This window comes from Taudactylus pleione, unplaced genomic scaffold, assembly GCF_031769625.1.
Source record: "Taudactylus pleione unplaced genomic scaffold, aTauple2 ptg000977l, whole genome shotgun sequence".
Taxonomy (NCBI): Eukaryota; Metazoa; Chordata; class Amphibia; order Anura; family Myobatrachidae; genus Taudactylus; species Taudactylus pleione.
This window is the reverse complement of record NW_028285378.1, coordinates 6,231,304-6,254,915: the sequence shown is the minus strand read 5'-3', so window position 1 is coordinate 6,254,915 and position 23,612 is coordinate 6,231,304. Positions and strand designations below refer to the sequence as shown.

Sequence of the window (23,612 nt, the reverse complement as noted above, 5' to 3'; positions counted from 1 at the left end):
CTGTCTTAAAACTGGCGCGGAGATGAAGGCTTGGGGTTCACACCTTTACGAGTGAGAACTGTAATGGGAGCAACAAGCAAAGAGAATCCCTTGATGAACTTGCGGTAGTAGTTGGCAACTACTAGGAACCGCTGAATGGATGTCATTGTAGTAGGTAGAGACCAGTCAAGAACGGCTTGCAGCTTCTGTGGATCCATTTGTAAACCGGTTCCTGAGATAATATATCCTAGGAAGGGAATTGTTGTGGTCTCAAAATGTGCACTTCTCGAGTTTACAAAAGAGCAGATTTTTTTTCTTAGACGAAGCAGAACTTCTTTGACTTGGGAGTGATGTGACTGAATATCTTGAGAGAAGATTAAAATGTCATCCAAGTATACTATGACTTATATAGAAGATCTCGGAAAATCTCGTTTACAAAGTGTTGGAAGACTCCCGGGGCATTGCTGAGGCTAAAGGGCATCACTAGATATTCATAGTGCCCGTTCCTGGTGTTAAAAGCAGTCTTCCATTCATGTCCTTCACGCATACGGATCAGATTATACGGAACCCTTAGGTCAAGCTTGGTGAAAACAGAAGCACCTTACACTCTGTCGAACAGTTCTGTAATGAGTGGAAGCGGATAACCGTTCTTGATGGTAATATCGTTAAGTCCACAATAGTCGATGCAGGGAGGGAGGCCACCATCTTTTTTCTTCACGAAAAATAAACCTGCTCCTGGGGCAAGCTGGAGGGGCGAATAAACCCTTTCTCCAAGTTTTCTGGTATATACTCGGACATAGACTGGGTCTCTGGTAACGAGAGGGGATAAACTCGTCCTCGCGGTGGAGTTTTCCCTGGATTTAAATCTATAGGACAGTCCCATTCACGATGAGGAGGAAGGGTGTCAGCTCCTTGTTTACTGAAGACGTCAGAGAAGTCTTGATAAATCTCAGGAAGGCCTTCTAGAGATTTCACACAGGAGTTTCGTATAGGAACTATTTGAGGAAGACAGTTCTGAAAAAAAAATGGACTCTCGGAGACAATCTGCAAGGACGTCCATTCGATACGGGGATTAGGTCTTTGAAGCCATGGGAGGCCCAGGATCATTTCATCAGAGGCTTTAGGAATGACAAGGAAAGATAAGGTTTCCACGTGAAGCGCCCCAACTTTGAGCTTCAAAGGTTGGGTGCAATGTGTAATTCTCCCACCGATGATTCGACTACCGTCTATAGCAGTTAAGGACACTAGTTGAGGGAGCCATTCGGTGGATATGTGATGTCTCTGAACGAAGTCCGAAGTGAGGAAATTCCCAGCTGCTCCTGAGTCAAGCAAGGCAAGAACACTTAGGCAGACTTGGTTCACTTCCAACAAGACAATGAGAGTAGGATCGGTTTCCTTGTGTGATTGCATAGATACTCCTAACCTAACCCCTCTGTCATAGGTTAGGAGGGGGCGTTTCCCGGACGGGATGGACAAGACTTAAAGGAAGCACAGTACAGGCAAAGATTTTCCAGTCATCTCCTTTGACGTTCTTCAGCAGAGAGTCGGGAACGATTTACTTGCATAGGCTCATCAGGAGGAATAGAGAGTGAAGTAACTCGAGGAACAGAATGACCTTTAGTGCGGTCAAACCGATTTCTTTCCATGTCTCGCTCTCTATGACGTAGATCAACTTTATTACATAAAGAAATCAGGGCGTCCAATGATGAGGGCAATTCACGGGAGGCTAGGTCATCCTTGATCCTTTCTGATAATCCGTTCCAAAAGGCTGCGACTAAGGCATCCTCATTCCAGGTTAGCTCGGAAGCTATTTTGCGAAATAGAATCACATATTGGCTGACCGTCCTGCTTCCTTGACGGAGACGTAAAACATCGTTAGAGGCAAAAGTCGTTCTACCCGATTCGTCAAAGATTCTTCAAAAGGTGATCACAAACTCAGTATAGTTGGAAAGAATTGGGTCAGCTTTCTCCCAGAGGGGAGAGACCCAGTCCAGAGCTTGAACGGTCAGGAGTGATATGATGTATTCTACTCGAGTCCTGGAAGTAGGGAAGCTAGCAGCCTGTAGCTCGAAATGAATCTCGCATTGATTTAGAAAACCTCGACAGAGCTTTGGGTTCCCATCGAATTTATTAGAAAGAGGTAGCTGAAGACGAGACACTGGTAGAGAGACCACTGTGGGAGTGGTTGCAGGAGTAGAATTACAGGACTGGAGATAAGCTCTAGATATTCCTGAAAGGAGAGCTTGAACATTATCCCGACGAGTAGATATATCTTGAATATATTGCATCAGCTGCACTTATGCAGACTCCTATCTACCAAGACGATTTAGTACATCCTGGATAGAACCTGGCCCAGGGCTCTGAGTACCAGACGATCCATGTGGCCAGTACAAACTGTCACGGGCTGGGAAATTGGAAGGGGTGGACCCGAGCTGGGTTGAGTGACAGACACCTGGACCAGAAGGGAGTTTGAATTTAGATGGTTTAATGTAATTCTTTAACATACAGATGAAAGAGGACCAACTGAGTGATGGTAAATAAAGTCCTTGGTGCAGAGATGCACAACTGCAGATATTTAAAACAAACAAAAAAGTCTCTGAGGTTCAGGGGTACTGTGGAGGAGAATTGCAGGGTTAAATACTGCAGAACTTGTAGATGAGTTGAATACTGAGTTGAATACTGTAGCAGAGTAGAATATATCTCCTGGATGGAGTATGCAGGATTGGGGAAGCACTTTGAATGGAACTCCAGGGTGGAGTCTGCTGGATTGGGTGAGCACTTGGAATAGAACTCCGGGATGGAGTGTGCTGGATTGGGTGAGCACTTGGAATAGAAATCCAGGATGGAATGTGCTGGATTGGGTGAGCACTTGGAATAGAACTCCGGGATGGAGTGTGCTGGATTGGGCAGGAATACTCCCGGCTGGAGTACACAGGAACAGAGTCACAGTTGAACTGGAACTGGAAACAGCAGGGCTCAGAAGCATAGGTCTGGCTAGAGCAAGAGCACTATTGTACTGGCAATGAGACAGAGTCAGGGAAGGGCTTTTATACCCCTGGCCGGATGGTGATTGGCTGGAGTCACTGGAGAGTGCTGCTGACTGGATGGGGTTGGCTCACCTGACCTGATCCAAGATGGCCGCACCCATGATCCGGATGTCTGGCATGCAGAAGCACAGGAAGTGCATGGAGAGGCAGCAGGAACAGCTAGACAACAGCGGGGATGCAAGGAACCACCTTCTGGCATAGGCCCCACTCTGGATTCCCCTGAAAGCAGCAGTTGGCGACTCAGCAAGTCGCGATGACACCAGCGTATGGGAAGATGCAGGGGTCTCTGACGGAGGTCTCTAGCACGGTTTGTGACAACTTGACTTGGACGGTCGTATCAGATATGACCATTACAGACAGAGCTTTCCCTGACATGGTCGTATCTGATATGACCAGTCAGAAATGCCCAGTGAGCGGCTTGCTGGAAGTTAACTTCCAGCATCCGCCCATCTCAGAGGGACCTGCTGGTCCCTCTACATCTGCGGCTCCCCCTCCTTTGTGTCCATTGTACGATTCCTGATGAGGTATTAAATTGTTGGACCCAATTCAATTTATCCTCCTGTACTATTTTATTGGGTTTTCTCAATGTATCTCTTCTGGCAATATTATTCACTTTGCTTCTAGCTGTTTTAAGAATAGACTCGCTATATCCACGCAATTTAAATTTATTAGTCATCTCATTCAAACTTTTCTCAAGTTGTTGTTTCTCACTAGTAATATTGTTAACTCTCAAAAATTGGGAAAAAGGAAGGCCCTTCTTAGTAGCATTTGGATGATGGCTCTCTGCTCTAAGAAGGGTATTCCTATCTATCGCTTTGGTGAATAATGAAGTGGAAATTTTGTTATCATTGATGGTAATTCTTACGTCCAAGTAAGTAAATGTTTCCACACACATATTGAAGGTAAATTTAATAGGACAATCACGTCCATTAATCCCTTCCATCAAGTCCTGAAATTCACAGAAACCGCCTCTCGAAAAGAGGATGACGTCATCTATGTAACGCTTATACAAGAGAATCTTCTCTCTTACATCTCTAAAGAAGAATTCTCTTTCTACATAAAACATATAGGTATTTGCATATGTGGGGGCCATATGCGACCCCATTGCACATCCGTTACATTGTAAATAATAATCCCCATTGTAATAGAAATATTCTATAATTTTTTGTGAAGACCAATTCTAGGAGTTTCAGAGAAAAAAATATATTATGACCTATATAAAGAGGATTATCCTCAATCAACCTTCTAGTAGCCCAAATCCCCTCCTTGTGGGATATATTAGTGTACAGGCTGGTTATATCAAGCGTAACCATCCATAAGTTATCAGGTAGTTCACCCAGATCTTCCAGTTGCTTAATTAGATCCGTCGTGTCTTTAAGGTACACTAGTTCCGCCTGTACACAAGGTTGTAAAATAATAGTTCAAATATTTGGAAATGTTACTGTATAACGAGTCTCTGGCCGAAATGATTGGCCTTCCTGGAGGATTATTTAAATCCTTGTGGATTTTAGGCAAGCTATATAGTAGGGGGACCCTGGGAAAGTCAGTTTTAAGAAAATTATTGGTATCAGCATCTATAATAGTATTTTGCAAAGCTATATCCAAAATCTCATCCAATTCTCTCTTGAAACAATTTATGGGGTCACTATCTAATGTATGGTAGATCTTGGTGTCATTTAATTGTTGCTGTAATTCAGGATGATGCTGTGTGACATCCTGGACCACCACGCCTCCTTCTTTGTCCGCTGGACGAAAACGACAATGTCTCTATACTTATTAAGACTTTTAAGAGCAATCCACTCTTCTATAGATAAATTATTTCTATAAGTATTATATGTTTTTTGAGCATTGATTACTTATACATCCAAGGCTTTCATAAATCCAGTAATAGATAAATTATGCATCGGTGGATCAAAATTAGATTTCTTTTTGAAAGTCCTCTTCATAACAATATTCTGATTTAGGTCTTCTTTATCGTTAAAATAATCCCTTAATTGTAATTGTCTATACAGGTGACATTGGTAAATTTTCCATTGGAATTCGTCGAATTTATTGTTAGATACACAACCCAAACTGAGAGTTCTGATCTTGTTAGAATTCTTTTGGAGATTAAAGACTAGATTTGTTTCTTCCGTCCCCTGCCTCTTGTTATATTTGTGATGCCACTGTCCGCCCCTCCTCGTACAGTTCTTGAATCTCCTCGGCCAATATGGATTTTCACTCCTAAAGGGGGTCTTTGTGTAGAAATACTCATGGAAGAACTTTGTGGTGATTCATCACCTGATGTGGTTATAGCCTCACTAGAGGAAAACACCACTCTATTGGTTTTTGGATGACGTTGGTATGGTCTGAAATTACGATCCATCTATAAACGCATTGTTCTGCGTAATCACCTTATGAAATTTCTGCTTCTTAAATTTTATCAAATCTACACAGCAATTTGGTGATTTAGACGTTCCATCCAATTGTTTGTTTGTCCCTGTTGTAAGGTCAATTTATTTAGTGCCTCAAATTCCCCAATCTTTGTTCTTATCAATGCTAACTCCCGAGCAGATTCTTCGATAACGAGTGTCATCAGGTCATAGGAGCATTTATTTAAGACCGCAATCCAGCGGCGACAGGAGTCTTTATTAAATTGTCCTATTGTGGGCACATTTTTCACACGGAAGCCTCTCTGTATCTTTTTTTCTCTATAATACTCTGATAGCGTAATACTGTGTAGCGAGAAGTCAGTTTCCTTTTTCTTATATTCTAGCAAGATGTTAAATAATTCCCTCTTCTGTATCCACAAATCTTTCTTTAAATAATGCTGCTTCCGACTCACTCTCAGAGAAGGATATAGCGAGTTCAACAAATTAATATCTCATCGGGAATCGTACAATCTACACTAAAGACCTTATGGCCCATCATTCAAACGGATAAAGACCTGAAGTGTCTAAAAAGAACTAGACCCAGAGCTTGCTATAAGAGAGGTAAAAATATCTGGGACTGGACTGTGCATACTGATATTACGGAAAATTTGAATGAGAACACTAGGATTCAAAGAAAAGCTGGAGGTTGCTACAAATGCACAGGGTGCACCACATGTCGCCATATGTTGGATAATCAAGTGTTTTTTCATCCACACAATGGATGCAAATACTATATTCACTTTGCATTGACATGTAGTAGTATGTATGTGGTGTATTTTATTAAATGTCTGTGTGGATTATGTTATGTAGGAAAGGCCATACATTCTTTTAAAGAATGTATGGTCCTACATAGCTCGGCTATTAGATGCGCGTTGAACGGTAAATTATCAGAGCAGCCTGTATCCAGGCACTTTGTGGAGGCACGACATTGTCTTTCCAGCCTTAGGCATATAATAATCGACTATGTCCTGGAGGATAAGAGAGGTGGAGATAGGCTTAAAAGATTACTTAGATTGGAATCTAAATAGATATATACTTTAGACACCGTAAAACCGAGGGGTCTTAATGATCATCTTAATTGGAATATTTTCTTATAGTCCTTACATGCATGGTAACTATATGGGTATGTTGACTATACAGTATATTATATGTATAAGCACTTATCTTTTATATATATCTATTACATGTGGTTTGTACACATATGGCTATATAGTATATCAGACTGTACTTCTACAATTTATTAATTGAAATCTCCGTTATAGGCTGAGTTATGCTCTTAGACATACTTGGATGTCAGTTATTTCTATATTATACTTATAGGATATTTTTTTGCTGTTTCCTTATTACATATTCCTTTATTGTTTAGAATCTTGATCTTGGTGGAAGGGTTGTCACTGTCTTTACTGGGCGCTGCGGTGCCATGATAACAACGGGAGTGTTCCTGTGAGTGCAGGGCGGGTCTCCAATCGGAAGTCCGGTACATATGACCGAGGAAGCCGGCAGCTGTTAAGCGTCTAACTCTCACGAGGTGTCTACAAATAGGTAAGCTTTATGTAATTTATCTATTGTACACTGCCTGAAGACGAGGTAATAAACCTTGAAACGTTGCAGAAGGAGTGATCTATGTGTCTTTTATTTATGTAAATCAAGTCCATGGAGTGCCGTTCATATGTTCTTACGTTTTATATATATATATATATATATATATATATATATGTGGGGGTACGGCTTGCGTTGCGGGAGTTCAGCGGCATCCATGGCAAGGCGCGGGGGTCCAGCGGCGTCCGTGGCGGGGTGTGAAGGGGTCCAGCAGGGGTGTGGGACCATTGATGGCTTGCGAACAGATGTTAAGGAAACATCGTTGGATGTGGCCTCAAACATTGAATGGTTTCTATAGATAGTTGAACACATCTGCCAAAATTGCAATTTTTATGGTATACAGTGGTTTTTTTTTACAAAAAAAAAATAAAAAAATAATATATATATATATATATATATATATATATATATATATAAAATTGTGTTGGATATGTTTTAAAAAGATGTTTTTGACCTAATTTAGTCATAAAAAAACCTGACAATTTCTGAACGGTTTTTGGAAAAAGTCAGTTAAGTGGTTAAAGCAGTCTTCTGTCCATCGTCTTCATAAAGTTCCTGGAATATTGTGAGTGGGTTGTGTGTGGCTACATTGCGACTAAGACGCAATATTTAGGAATTAGTACGCTACACTACCTGTGGCAGACCACCGAAGTCGCACCAAGTGTCACGTGCCATACGGCAAAAAGATGCTAGGAGTATGGGATTGGGAACACATCTGTAATATACCTTTTAAAAAAGGTGAGGCAAACAAAGATGTGAGACTAGTCAAAGAAAGTTTAATTCAAGCAGTTCAGCAATACGCATTGATGACATTTATTAAAAACCAACAAAAAATTAAAAACCAACAAAAAACAGGTTAAAATTAAAATACAACCTATAAATAGAGTATACTGTACTTCATCTTTTTTTCTGCATAGCACAAATTATTATACATTATTATCATACGGATTGGACATAATGATTGAACAGCAAGTTAGCATTGAACATTATTATGCCTAGACTACAGCATAATAGAATTTGGCTAATGATAGCTGTGTAAGTAGCAGAATGCTTTTTTGGCTTTAAATGAGCATTTTGAACATATGAGTATTCTCCTTTATTCATCCTAAAATATAATTTGTCATTTTAATGAACATTGCCAAGCTGCAACAAAGTATAGGTTATTTTCTAGTGGAGTTTTGTAATACTACCTACGATGTGGTAGGTCCAATTCTCTAAACACATATCCAACCTAATTGTATTTTAAAAACTTACGTGGCATTACTGAATCCAACATATTCATTTCCAGCCATCTTATTCAAGAACTGCATAACCTATAAGAGAAGTGTTTACTGAAAATTACATTTACAGCAAAGAATTTATCTGCAGTTTTAAATACATGATATTAAGTAAAATACAGTGGACCTCATTTATATAGAGAAATGGATGCACTATGCTCTCAAGAGATAAATCCGCAAACTAGAAGTGCTCCTACATTTGCAGATGCAAAGAAACAAAACAAATTGTACAAGATGCACTAAGTGTAAATTAAATATAACAATAAAATTTGTTCCATTAAACTTTTCAGGTTTTCTTATAAAATACTGATTAGATTAGCCTCCCATGTGGTTTAAATTAACCATGAGGGTCAGCTAACACTGAGATTATTACTTGTCACTTTGACCAGTGTAAAAACAAAATAGAAACACTTTTACACACAAAAAGTGAACCTCCAGTTGACAGAGCATCACGTATGGCCCCTTATTAACATAGCTGCTCTGTATTACTATTTATCACTGGTGGCCCTCCAATTTGCTGATCCTCTACCTGGTGAATGGGACTTGGCTTTGTGCGGTGTCTCCCACGTTGCTCTGGACATCATGCTGCTCTGTGGCCGCCTAGCTGCCCTGACCTGGTGGGGTCATGTTGAACTTTTCATTCTGGGGACCTGGGTGCCTGGCTTTCTGTGGAGCTGCTCTGAAGTAGAAGTGTGGCCGTGTGGAGGCTAGCTCCGAGGGGCACACTGCTCCTGCCTGTGACATTCAAGTTTTCCATAGCGGGTTTCAGTAAATACCATTATGCTGGGTAACTCCACTGTTGTCCCTGCCTCGCCATCTGAGATATCCTGGCTGGGACTTCTCCAATACCATCCAGTGTCTCCTCATATCTCCTGGCTGACTCTTGCTACAGGGTCCGGTAGCTGTGTCCTCGCTCCATCCTTGAATGTTTTGGCTCTCAACTCAAGTTATCCTGCTGATCACCTGACCTCTATCCACGTGTCCATCTGGGTCCTGCTACTAAAGCTCTTGATCCGGATCCTCACACTCCCTAACGCAATTTTTGTCAGTCAGCCACCTACAAACATTAATAGAATATGTAGAAAAGGGCCCTAGACTGCACACCCATTGTTACAACATTGTTTACCTTCCCTCCTTCTGTGTCTCTCCCCTCCCCTCCCTCATTATTGTTTACTTTCTCTCTCTCATGCGAGTCTACTGAAACGTGTGATTCACCCTCTTTCTCATCATCACCTTTTTACCAACCTACACATAAGTGGCGTTGCGGGTGGTGATCATCTCATCTATTGTTGCCTGCATAATTTGGGACAATGCAAGTCACTTTTTTGTGCATTATATTCACTTCTCTTTGGGAGTGGGTCCCCTGCATTAATTTACCCTACTTATGATAATCACGTCTTGTTTCCCATGGTCCCTCCCTTCCACAAGTTCTACATTTCAGTTTGATTGTGAGCAAACTTTTTGTGCTGTTGCTATTTATATAACACGGACTATTGTTAATCCCTATAACGGTGCCTGTTTGTATTTTTTGTACAGTTATTGGATATTACTACTACCAGCTAGACTGTATCCTACTTTACCTCAATATGTTTTGTGCTCTTACAAATACAAAGAAGAGTTTTGCCTTCTTGCCTATATTAGTCACTGATACTACCTAGGCTGCTCCCTCACATATCATGTTGACTGTATTACATGCTTATAATTCCAGTTGTGAATTGTCTGTGCAGCTCATAATCAAGTGGTGATCTGTGCTCCTCACAAGTTAATATTTTTTTTTGTTCTATTTCACTTAACCTATATTCTATTGAAATAATGTGGATGTGATTTTACTGTCAGTCACTGCAGAGGAACTGCCTTTCAAGCCAAATATTTTGTCTATATTATGGACAGATTCTTACACTCAAATACTATGGGCAAGTCCAAACAATCGCCACCAGACTTCCTCGGCTAGGAAGACAATGCTTTCTACTCAATCCTCTCAGTTACCCTTGTCTGAGTCACAGGATATATTCTCCTATCTGGTGTTACTGTCATCTTCCCCTGAAATGCCATCACCTTTAAATCTTTGGTTAGAAAAAAAAATGGATACAGCAATCCAATCTTCTATACATGCCATTCTCTCTCATAGAGAATCACACACAAAGCGCTTAGTTGAGGTGAAACAGAACACAAGTGTAATGATGATGATATTCTGTCTTCACCATACACTGTTGAAACCCAGTTCCAACAAATTGCATTTCTAAACTTCAAAAATAGATGACCTTGAGAATTGTGATAGGTGTTATAATCTTAGATTTATAGAGATCCCTGAGAGCATTAAGGGAACTGGTCATAAGGTGGGTACACACTAGAAAGATATATCTGCAGATCGACTGATCGGCAGATTATAGTTGTTCATACACACTGAACAACCATCACTGCAGTCCCGCTGGACATCAGCTGTGCTGCACAGCCGAAGAAATAGGTCTGTTAACAACGTCTGTATACACTGTCCGACGTGCACACGATATATCAGCCATTCAATTGAACGGCCGATATGTCAGCCAGTGTGTAGACCTCGTAAAAATGGAAAATGTTTGCTTTAATTTGTACAGTGGCAACTTATTTGTACAGAACACAACATTGCCCTCCTTTATCCTGCTAAATTGAGAGTATTCATTGATGGTAAACCAACTATGGGCCGAATTCAATTAGCCGTGAAAAGTGCCGTCTGGCGAAAAGCGGATTGATTTCGCCTCATTCGCCAGTTTTGACGCAATGATTTCTCCATGCGCGTCCACGCTCTTCACCCTATTCAATTGTAAAACACGTGAAAACGCGGATAGGCAAATGTTTTACAAAGCGAAAAGGACATCTTTTTTTTTGGGGGGGGGGGAATCAGTCTGTACCTCATAAAAAACTTCAGTGACCCTGGGAATCAATATAGAATAGTAGTAGTAGCCCTAATAAAAGTATTTAGTGAACTTATTTTGTTGCAAAGGGCTGTTATATGCATATTTGCATACTGTGCGGAAAAATGATAGAAATAATGTTTTTTCTGAAAAATAAGTACCTAGATTAAATTTGGGGTACCTGAAACTGGGTACTAGTAAATACTGATGTCTCTAAAATGAAGATTTAAAAAAAATCTCAAAAATACACCTGCTGCAGACTCCTGCAATTTAGAAAACACCTGTCCCAACTATATAGACCCCCAAAGTACCAAGCCCCCCACTTTTTTTTCCATTTTCCATCACTCATTTCATTTTCGCCCCAAAAATTACGTCTTTTTTGGAGTGAATTGTTATATTTTTTTTCTATTCTTGCCTTATTAGTCATTAGGTGGGTGTCCATAGGGTTCTGAACCGTCCCCACATTTGTACCCCAAAATATGGATTTTGCCTTTTGATGGAGAAACTTTTTGCCTGTTTTTGCCTATGGAATTTTTGCCTAGGAGAAAAGTCCGGGGAATTGAATATGGAGAGACTTTGAAAACAGGCAAAAAGTGCAAATCGGAAAAAAACTTTTCTCCAAATGGCACATTTCATGGCTAATTGAATACGGCACTATTTTTGAGAATCCTGGCCTGGTTAGAACTCACTTTAATGTCCCTGCTCTGAAATTGTCTGCTAATCCACCTCCAAATGGATGAGTTATCATATGTTTAGTTTTTTCTTTCACGCCTAAGTTATCAGTTGTTTTTACTTTATTATTATTATCCTTTATTTAAATGGTGCCACAAGGGTACGGCAGCGCCTTACAAAGTACATAAACAAATGAGCACACAAGAAAAACAGTTATTAACTGTACAAACAATGCAGGACAAATACAGGATTTATAAAAATTGCTGCATAACAGTGCTGCATGCAGGTGTCAGCAACCAAGTGTTAGGTGCTGTTGTAAATTAAAATATAAGTAAGAGAAGAAGCACGTGAGGGAAAAGGGCCCTGCTTGTGAGAGCTTATGTAAAGGGTAGGGGCAAACAAACAGGGGTGACACAAATGGGATGGATTGTGAGGAAGGAACATGGAGTAGTGGGTTAGGATGAGCGCTGGAAAGCTTTGAGGAAGAAAGGGGTCCCGAGAGCCCATTGAAAGATTAGGAACCAGGGAACAAAGTTTTCAAGGAATTTTGAGCTAAGGCACTAAAAAAAAAGGTAGCTACTCGAAGAAGTGAATGTCATGAGTATTGAATGGAGATAATGAAATGGAGAGTTTAGTATGTTAGAGTTGGTGAGGGTGACCAGACGATAGAGGTATCCCAACACTGTGGCAACCTCCAGGCCAGGGAGTGTGAAAGACTGTGAGGCCCCCAAAGGAAATAGCTGTAGAAGTGGTGTCAGATAGGTAAATCCAGGATTCGGTGATGGCTAGGAGATTCAAGAAGTTGGAGATGAAGCTGCCATGGACGGGGACCAGTTGATTACAGACAGAACTGGGTTTCCAGAGGAAACAGGAGAGAGGAGAGTTAGTAGAGAGAAGAGGGAGATTGTTAGGGTTACTGTAGTGTGGGGTTAAAATTGATTTATAGCAGGGGGATAAGGATAGTGTGCGTATGTGGTGGGCTTCAAAATGAGGAAGGGTGACAGCAGGTGGTGGGCAAGGTGGAGGTTTAGTGTGGTGTGGGTGAAGAAGAGAGGTTACTTGGAGAAAAGGGAGTGTGCAGGGCTTAGTGGTGGAATAGCAGGACCATGGTGGAATAGGAGTAAATAATAATGGAGCTGTGGGAAATACGGTGGAGAGTACTAGATGGGATGAAGGGAGACAGAGGAGAGGAAGGAGGGAGAGGAGAAGGTGGAGGAGACTATGGAGGGAGGAAAAAGATAGGAATTGGTGTTAGAGGAGAGAGTTATGTAGCTGCTGAGTGAGGGGCGCAGCAGGAGAAAAGAGACAGTGTAGATGAGAAAATAGTGGGGGGGGGGTAGAAGTAGTAGTGATAAGAGTGAGATACAGGAACAGTAAAGTTAAAATGTTTAAACATCAGATAAAGGGAAGAACAGTGCTGGTAGATGTAAAGGTACAACTACTGTAGTATATAATAAAAAAAAATGAGTTAGGAGTTGTTAAAGTTGCAGTACTTTACCATTGTTTAACACCTATTCATCTTTAAGAATACTTTATAATAAATTTAGATACTACAGTGGTATAGAGATTAATTGACAGTGGTACAGGAATGATTTAAACATACATACAAAAACTAAAGTGCAGCAAACTAACTGGTAGTTGCTTGCAATGCTGAAGTAGGGTGTTCGATAAAGGTGTGTCCAGGTTATAATGAAAGCTGGTGGCTGAGTTGTAGGGTATCCAGAAGCTCAGAAGATCCTTTTAAATTGTTTCGAAGTTGTAATGAATGAGTTCTATTTTAACTGTTGTCCTCCTGTCTAACTCTTTCAATTATTCTGTACATGTAATACCACTTAGAAAAAAAACACTTTGAAATAAAAACCTATGCAGCCTTGTAACAGGCCTGCAGCCTATACCCTGCTAAATATGTACTGAAGCATACATGTGTTGTAACTGATTGCACCACACTCCCCTGTAACCTCAACCACACCAAATGAAAGTCATAAATTCTAAAACAGACAGACCCTAAACAGCATTCCATGTGTCTAGGAGTTAATATATAGTTATATAGTTAGAATTTAAGTCACTCTGGATTATGAAGATATTAATTAATGACAATATACCTAGAAAATCAATATATTCAAAAAGCACTGGCATTTTCTATATCAGATTACTAGTGCCAATAGATCTATTAATTCGATTGAAATAAAAACCTATGCAGCCTTGTAACAGGCTTCTTTTTTATGTCTATAAATTTCATAGTTATGTCATGATTGTTACGGTTTTATGTTGCATTTGTGTACATTTGTTATTGTGCATTTTTCTCTTTGCTTCTACACCCTTCTTTTTCCCTGCGGAAAGTGGAGCAGCGCAGTATGTTGAACTGTAAGTAGTACCTAAATACTGTAATATATATTAACTGCATCAATTGACCATAGTGTGACTATTCAGCAGCTATTAATATATCTTTAACAATAAAAATAAAAATTAATGAGCATATAAAAATTATTTAGGTGAATAAAATCGTGAGAGCATGCAGATGTGTCCTCATACATCTAGCCTCCTTGCGCGTTACAGCCCTTCTAATCGAACCATACCGTGGCTCGGTAGCGCCAAGCGTTTTTTGTGCATTTTTTACCTTCAAATGAGTATTATTTACACAGTGGTGTGAACAGCTAACAGAAGCAGCTTCTGCTGATTAAAATGATATGCAGCATGCATATGTTCTCTGTGCATCTGCGGGTGTATCTGCATACGAAACGCTACGTTACAGTGTTACAGCCGTTGACACTAACGTAGCATTTTGCATGCAGATACACCCGCAGACGCACAGAGAACATAGGCATGCTGCATATAATTTTAGTCATCAGAAGTTACTTGTGCTAGCTATTCGCATCACTGTGTAAAAGCGAGTATCCACGTGCCGATTAAAATGAGCGTTCAATCACTCATTAATCGTGCACAAACCGGGCATGAGAATGTCAAAAACGACCAGCGATGCACGCTCCCGCTGGTTGTTTTTGACATCTATCATCGCCTGAACATGCTGGTCAATCTGCCGATAACGACAGATTGACCATGTTCTGGGATGAGTGAAGGTGCCTACATTGAACAACATATTGTTCAGTGTAGGCATTGCAGGGGAAGAGGAACGACTGTACGATTACAACGTTGTAATCGTACTGTTGTTCCACTATCTGCTAGTGGATACGCACCTCAAATAAGACATGTTTGAAGGTAAAAAGTCGCAAGAAAGACGCTCAGCGCTACCGAGGCAAACTGAGCTCCCGCGTTATGTGTGGCGCGACTTGTAGCGCATGCAAGATAGATGTATGTGGACACATCTGTAGATCACAATGCAATCAGATAGGAGGAGTGTGTCTGCAGGTTCACATATAAATTACTCAAAAACTATAATTGTTTATGAATGATAGTTCAAAAAAAAAAAAAACAACTGGTGGAAACTATTGGAGACCCATGAGGATATAGGACCTCATTCAGAGGCGGTCGTTAGATGCAAGCGGTCGCACTGAATGAGGGCGGCCGCTTGCATCTTGTAGTGCCGCCTCTTAGTTGATCGCTAAGCTGTGGGTCACCACCCACAGCTCCAGCGACCGACCAGGGTGATTGTCGTGTTGGTCAAGACCATCGCAGCTTGCGACAAGACCCTAAGGTTGGGTCTCGACACTCGCAAGCCTCAGGGATCACTGCTGATGTCAGTGGGGCCGCCCCAAACGGCAAGCGTTCCTTCGGGAACGCCTCCGTTTGGCAGGCCACGCCCCCTGCCCGCCTCCCAAACGGGGCGAGCTGTCACTCACCATCGACAGCTCGCCCCCTTTGGTGCAAGACCCCTTGCGACGGAGCGCCCTTCGCTAGCCGGGTCTCGCGCATGCGCACGTCGGAGCCGGCTCCGACGTGCGCATGCCCAGTGGGGGAACATCGACCCGGTTGCGAGCGCTCAGCGCTCGCGACCGGGTCTGAATGACCCCCATAGACTCCTAATAGGTGTGACACTTGCCTCTAATGAAGCTGGTATATCCAGTGAAAACGCGTTAAGGCAGATTCACATTTTGGAACTTGGGCCCTCAGAGGCGGACGCTCTGAGCAGAGCGCTCGCTCTGAATGAGGGCCGTCCTCCATAAAAATGGAGCGTCCTCCTGGACGCTCGTATAGCTGTGGGTCACCACCCACAGCCTATACGAGCGTGCAGGTTGATGGTCTTGACCATCGCGACCATCGCCACTACGAGCCGGAGCCTGCGGTTGAGTTTCTCAACCGCAAGGCCCGGAGTGATTTTGGCTCTATCAGAGCCAAAATCACTCCCACTGACATCACTAGTGATGTCAGTGGGCCGGCTTCTGATGGTAGGATTTCCCTTGGGAACACCCCCGTCTGGGAGGCACGCCCACCAAAGGGGGCGTGCTGTCAATCAACATCGACAGCACGCCCCCTTTCATCAGACACAACGAGCGAAGGAAAGTCCTTTGCTCGTCGCGTCTCGCGCATGTGCAAGACGGAGCTCCCTCCGTCGTGCGCATGCTCAGTGCAGACCATCGACCCAGTTGCGAGCGGACAGCCGCTCACGAGTGGGTCTGAATCAGGCCCTTGATTCCAAAATCTCACTGAATTTGGATATAGTGACCTTGCACCTAAATGGTCCAGGGTCCCTGCTGATTCCTACTCCTGGCGACATCTTCTTGCAGGATTCTAATCCGTATCTATTATTGGCACCTTACACTAAAGGCTCTCCGGTTTTCCATTGCGATGACCACCTTCCACAAACAGGTCTGCACAGGCTGCAGTCAAGAGGCAGACACAACAGGATTTTCTCATTGTGCTACATATGGCCGTCCAGGAAGGATCCAATCTAAATCGAATATAAAACACAGGAAAAATCCAGGTGGTGGAGAGTTAATCCAACTTCAGACTCAATGTAGTTGTGTGAGGGAGTCACCCCCTCTGAATAAACAAATAAATACAATGTAACACTACAGAGTCTGAAGGATAAAAGTAAAAGCACTCAAATCAGTATCAATTTATAAGGTATTTATTATAAACAACAAATAATAAATTGTAGCAATATATATTAGCAGCTGTGTTTTGCATGAAATACACTGGGCAATAAATATATGCAAAGTCATAAAAAATAGTTAAAAATTCTCTGAGTTTTAAACCACTTGAACCTATATAAGGCAGCATGCAGCAACAATAGGATCAAACTGAGGAGAAAATCAGATCTCAAGTCACAGTCAGTAAATGTGATTTAATACTTAAATATCAAGGCAGGTATATCCACAGGGCAGGGTCATTCAATATCGTTGTACTGTATTTATTACCTGCTTTCATCCAATATAGGTTAGTAGCGCAATCCGTGATTTAGGATCACTGGGTAACGTTCAGGATTATCTGCTGCTCAAATGGAAATGTCTCGTCTTTGGTTTGAGAGGGGTCCGGAGTAGGCTATGATGAAGATAGTGTCCGTGGATGGCTGTTTTCTGTGCTCAACTCGATTTGCGGAGAGCCAGGTGTAAAGTTGTAGATAGCCGCTCTATGTATCCCGTGTAGCTTGGTCAGTGGCAAACGCAGGATTTGTAGAGGGGGGTTTCCAAATGCTTGAATTTAAAGCAAGTGTGGCCAGTCCACAAAGAGGGCATAATCAGCAATTAACCAGCTATAATATACATCATACGAAGTATTATGTATGTAATAATTCTGACATATACAGGACCAACAATCACATTATTCCATTATATGCGTATGTAGGGCCATCCTGGCTGAGCTGAATGTTTTTATTTCAGATGTGGGCTCCTTTCCAGATAATTTCAGCAAGTTCGGGAATCTGGGGGGCAGCAAAAGAACCTTGCACTGCCCTGGACATATATGTACAGATTGGTCTCTTTATGTACTGGCTAGTTCATTATCATACAGTAATTAACCCTATCCATGGTCTATATCAGTGCACCCCTAACAGTGCATGTTTTCCAGATCTCCTAGTTGATGCACAGGTGTATTTATTACTGGCTCAGACATTTTAAAAGATCAACAGGTGATGCTAATTATTTAATTTGTGACACTGAGGGGATCTTAAAAAAATGCAACTTTAATATTATATGCTATTTCTATTGTGGTCATCATGGTGTTTGCCTATGTTGGTAAATACCGTAAATGTTCCCAGCAGTATGTACCTGAATCAGGTGAATGGTAAAATAATTGTCGGAGGTAGCAACGGCTGCCAGAGATAAAGCTGTCGCGGTCTCTGTGTAATTGGTTCAGCTGCTTGCTAGTGGTTCTCGAGGACAAGGGAAATGAGGGTCTTGCACCTACACGTTTCAACATCCCTATGACGTCTTTTTCAAGGTGAGTATTGTTACTGTATATTAATGTGTGATTCCTTTTCTTCAAATTGAAGAGGGGCTCTTTCATACATGGGAATATTCTCAATATATGTTATATAACACGTCAGAAACAATTGGAACCATATTAAGGAAAAAATACTAATAAACATGCTGTGATATATAGGATTTATACAGAGGTTGTGAGAAGAAAAACAACTATTCTAACATTACACAAGAACATATTGAGTATCAATGTTCTCCTCAGCAAATTTTTCCAGCCGGGTGGTATCAAGAAGTAGCGGGTGGGGCCTTCGCAATAATAAAATGTTTTAAATCATGTCCTTATAATGATTTAAACACGTCTCTACATATTGCATGAACCATTGTTTAATTTTACTGTGCTTTCTGGATAGAAAAACGTTTCTATATGGATCATAGGGGTTGTCTCCATTGCTAATTATCCATTCAAATCAGTATTTACTAAAAACAGATGTGTTGCATAATATTGATTACTGACACTATTTAAACCTGCTAATTCTGGGGAACAATCCTCACCTTGAAAAAGACGTTATAGGGACGTTGAAACGTGTAGGTGCAAGACCCTCATTTCCCTTGTCCTCGAGAACCACTCGCAAGCAGCTGAACCTATTACACAGAGACCGGACCAGCTTTATCTCCGGCAGCCGGAGCAATTATTTTACCGTTCACCTGATTCAGGTACATACTGCTGGGAACATTTCCGGTATTTACCAAGCTACACGGGATACATAGAGCGGCTATCTACAACTTTACACCTGGCTCCCCACAGATCGGGTCGAGCACAGAAAACAGCCATCCATGGACACCATCTTTCATGACCGCTACTCAGCGATCCTAAATCACGGATTGCACTATTAACCTATATTAGATGAAAGCGTGTAATAAATACAACGATAATGAATGACCCTGCCCTGTGGATATACCTGCCTTAATATTTAAGTATTAAATCACACTTACTGACTGTGCCTTGAGATCAGATTTTCTCCTCAGTTTGATCCTATTGTTGCTGCATGCTGCCTTACATAGGTTCAAGTGGTTTAAAACTCAGAGAATTTTTAACAATTTTTTATGACTTTGCATATATTTATTGCCCAGTGTATTTCATGTAAAACACAGCTGCTAATATATTGCTACAATTTATTGATTGTTGTTTTATAATAAATACCTTATAAATTGTTACTGATTTGAGTGCTTTTACTGTTATCCTTCACACTCTGTAGCTGCTACTTTGTATTTAACCACTTAACTGACAAATTATTTTTCCAAAAACCGCTCCAAAATTGTCAGTTTCTTTTATGATTGAATTAGGTCAAGAACATAATTTTAAACTTATCCATCATATTTTTTTTTTTTTCTTAAACCCAGTATACCATAAAAATAGCAATTTTTATGTTATACTGTAGTGATGGCCATTGACAGCTGTACCATTGATGGTTCAACCATCGTTAGAAGCCATCAATTGTTTAGCAATTGGGCAAGATCTGTGTAGACCACAACTGTCGATGTCTCCTAAACATCGATTGATGGTTACCATCGATGGTGCAACATTGATGGCCACCAGCAATGGCAAACCACTTGTTTTCAGTGAGACCATCGATGTTTGCAAACCATTGATGGTTGGTTGACATCCCTAAACAGAGGCTCTGCGATATCTATCGAAAATATATATATATATATATATATATATATATATATACACACACACATATGCATATATATATTATGCATATATATATTATATATACACACACATTTTATTACTATATTTATATTTTGCCCGATCACTGTGGCCAGCAGTGATCGGGACACATAGGGACTTGGGGAGGTGGAGCTGAGGCTGGAAAGGAGTGGGAGGGGCTGCCGGGGTACATAGCAGCAGCGGCGGCGGCTACCAGAGCCGCTGCTGCTGCTTCTCTCACACAGTAATCAGATCACTGTGATCCGGAGCCACAGCGGGAGGGTGTCCCGCTAGCGGCCCGGCTACATAGCACCAGCGGCGGCTACCAGAGCCGCCACTACTGCCTATTACTGAAATGGCTGCCCGATCACTGCTGGCCACAGTGATCGGGTCACAGCAGCAGCGGCTACATCTCAGGTCCCTCTGAGATGGGGGGCTGCTGGAAGTTAACTTCCAGCAAGCCGCCCACTGTGTGTTTCTGACTGGTCGTATCAGATACGACCATGTCAGAGAAAGCCCAGTCTGGTATGGTCGTATCTGATACGACTGTGCCAGGCAAGTGGTTAAGTCTAGACTTATTCAGTTTGGAGAGACTTGCTCCTATTTGGAGTTTCCACATCCCCAAAAGTCCCCAACATTATCTACCACTTGTTTTTTATTGAAATATCATTCATAAACATTTTTTAGCTATTTATATGTGAACCTGCAGACACGCTCGTGACTGATTGCATTGTGATCTATGCTCTCACGATTTTATTCACTTAAGTCATTTTTATATGCTCATTAATTTTGATTGCTAAAGATATATTAATAGCTACTGAATATTTTCACTATGGTCAATGGATGCATTTAATATGCAAGGTGGTCCATAAGTGTGGAAACACCCTTATAACAAGGAAATGAGTAAGAAAATATTAACACAGTGTCTACACATATGATATGGAAGTGGGGGAAAACGTGTTAGGGTATGGTGGCCATCTTGGATACCACTCTAATTTTTTAATTGGGAAGGTACTTATCAAACAAATGCATCATTTCATAAGAAAAGCAATGGTGTTCTTTGTTTTAACATATTTTTATTATTTTTGAGTCTTAACTGAGTTTTCTTTTGCAGGTAGTGACACTAATGACAATGGCACTAAGACAAACAGAACGTGTTGAGATTGGCTTAATATCTGGAGAACGAAGCACACGTGCTATTGCAAATGATTTCAACCAACGTCACCAAAATAGGCCACCGATTACTCACAGTGCAGTTGCCGAAATCCTTGCCAAATTTAAAGAAACCGGATCAGTTGCAGATAAATAAAAAACTGGATGAGCAAAAACTGTTACAGATGAACCAAAAACAACTGTAGTACTTGTCGTCTGTCTTGTGAATGTGGGGTTAGTCGTATGGCCATTTTGAGAATTTTGTCTACACATAAATGGCACCCCTACAATATTCAGATGTTGCAACACCTGACTGAGGATGACCCAGACCGTAGGGGGGAGTTTGCACACTGGGCAACACAGCAACTTCAACTAAACCCTTATTTTCAACACCATGTATTGATAAGTGATGAGGCAGATTTCTTCGTCAATGGTGAGGTAAACAAACAGAACCACAGGTACTGGTCAGAGACAACTCCCCATTGGATGGATGCCTGTGGGGTTGTAGCCTCGGCTAAAAATTTGTATGGTGTGGTTTGTGGGGTACCCGTATTGTGGGACCATTCTTTATTGATGTAACATTAACAGCAGCACGTTATAAGAAGTTGTTAGATGATGAGATTTTTCCCTCATTGTTATCAGAGGATGGTTCAAATCCTAATTTCTTCCAGCAAGATGATGCCCCACCTCATTATGGACTCATAGTCAGAAAATATCTTGATGTGCAGTTTCCCCAAAGCTGGATTGGCCGTAGTGGTCCAGTCCAGTGGCCACCAAGATCCCCAGATTTAACTCCATTGGATTTCATTCAGTGGAGTTACCTGAAGATACAGGAAGTGTTTACCTGTATAGATAAAAGATAGTTATCCTCTGCAAAAACGAAATGTTGATGCTTGTGTTCAGATTCAGCAAGACATTTTGGTGAAGGTTCATCAGGAATGGGAAAACAGAATAGCCTTAACACTGCAACATGGTGGACAGCACCTTGAACATGTCCTGCAAAGTTCATGTTTAAACCTCGAGAATGAAAAAAGATATGTTAAAACCAAGAACACCATTATTTTTCTTATGAAATTCTGCATCTCTCTGATGTCACATGACTACTTTCCCAATTAAAAAATGAGCTGCATCCAAGATGGCCGACTTCAAGATGACCTTGATACTGGTGACATACTTGCTGCCCACCGCTCTCTATCAGGTCTGCCCTGAATTTAGGCACTAGCGATCAACCTGTGGCTAGCCATTTCTGCGAAGCAGCACATAGCCTAGCCACATCAGATGATTGACCATGAGCCCTCTTTGTCCAAAGGTAGTAATAGATCTAAATTATTACTCCAATGTGAGAGTAGGTGGATAATAAGATTGGACATGATTACTCCTAAAGGTCTTAATGACTACTTAGGTCTGGGTAGCTTCATATAATTGTCTGGAAAGAGACAATATTCTACATTATGCTTTAGTCCTGATTAATTTTGTGATTATTTTTTATGTGCAGCTCTGGATATTTGATTTTTTATATGTGGATTTATGATGTATTATTAATAATACATAGCAGTATTGCCACTATGCTGAGCCCATTCTGATTTTCAGTATGGATGTCTTCCACATCATTATGTAACATATATATATATATATATATATATATATATATATGGCTGCATATTTATATTATTTAATTATATCAATGCCATTTATGATCTATTGTATTATATAATTTATTATTTGTGATGTCCTTTCATTTATATTTACCATGCTATGTTTATTGTTGTTGCTAGGTCACAGCATTGGTGGTGGGTAGTGGTCACATGTTGCTCTGGCATGTAGACAGACTTACTCGACTTGTTCTGATGATGTCAGTGATCCAGTGATTGTTTTATCGGCAAATCATCTGGCAGTTTTGGACTGTGCTAGAGCCCCTACCTTGCAACTGCCACTGGTAATGATAAAAATACTCACAGTAAAATCTCTTCCTTGGAGTCCATCTGGGGAATGCCTAATATCTGGGTTATGCATAGTGAAGGGTGGAGTCGGACACGAACTAGATAAAAACTGTCTCCCACACCCTATATAACCCCTCCCCATCCACCATAAGCTCAGTCTAATGCTTAACAAAGCCAGAGACCCACGGAGAGAACTGAGAAAACCAGAACCAACGAGTATCTAGTGTGAAAACCAAACAAGGGAGGTACCTTGGCATCCCCCAGATGGACTCCAAGGAAGACATTTTACAGTGAGTAAAAATCATATTTCCTTTTTCATCCATTTGGGGGATGCCTTCCATCTGGTATATACCAAAGCAAGCCAATTAAGGGGAAGAAGAATCGGAACCGACCGCTCTAAGAATTTTCAGCCCAACACTGGCATCCCTTGCGCCAAATGTATGGAAGTGGTAAATTTTGTAAAAGTGTGTATGGATGACCAAGTAGCTTTACAGAGCTGCTCAACCGAGGCACCATGACGTACAGACCAAGAAGCCCTGACAACACAAGTTGAGTGGGCTTGAATTGAGGCCGGAACCGTCACATTCGAGGACAAATATGCCTGCCAAATGGC

The 23,612-nt window shown here is 41.2% G+C and overlaps 1 protein-coding gene across 3 annotated transcripts in view; it reads right to left on the bottom strand.

Annotated features, from left to right (window-relative positions):
* LOC148454597 (glutaminase kidney isoform, mitochondrial-like) overlaps window positions 1-23,612 on the bottom strand; it is a 600,729-nt gene that overhangs the window by 275,060 nt on the left and 302,057 nt on the right. For all 3 annotated transcript variants that reach the window (XM_088460752.1, XM_088460753.1, XM_088460754.1), the window contains exon 9: window positions 8,291-8,349. In XM_088460752.1, the coding sequence (XP_088316878.1) occupies window positions 8,291-8,349 (59 nt within the window). The remainder of the gene's footprint in view (window positions 1-8,290; window positions 8,350-23,612) is intronic.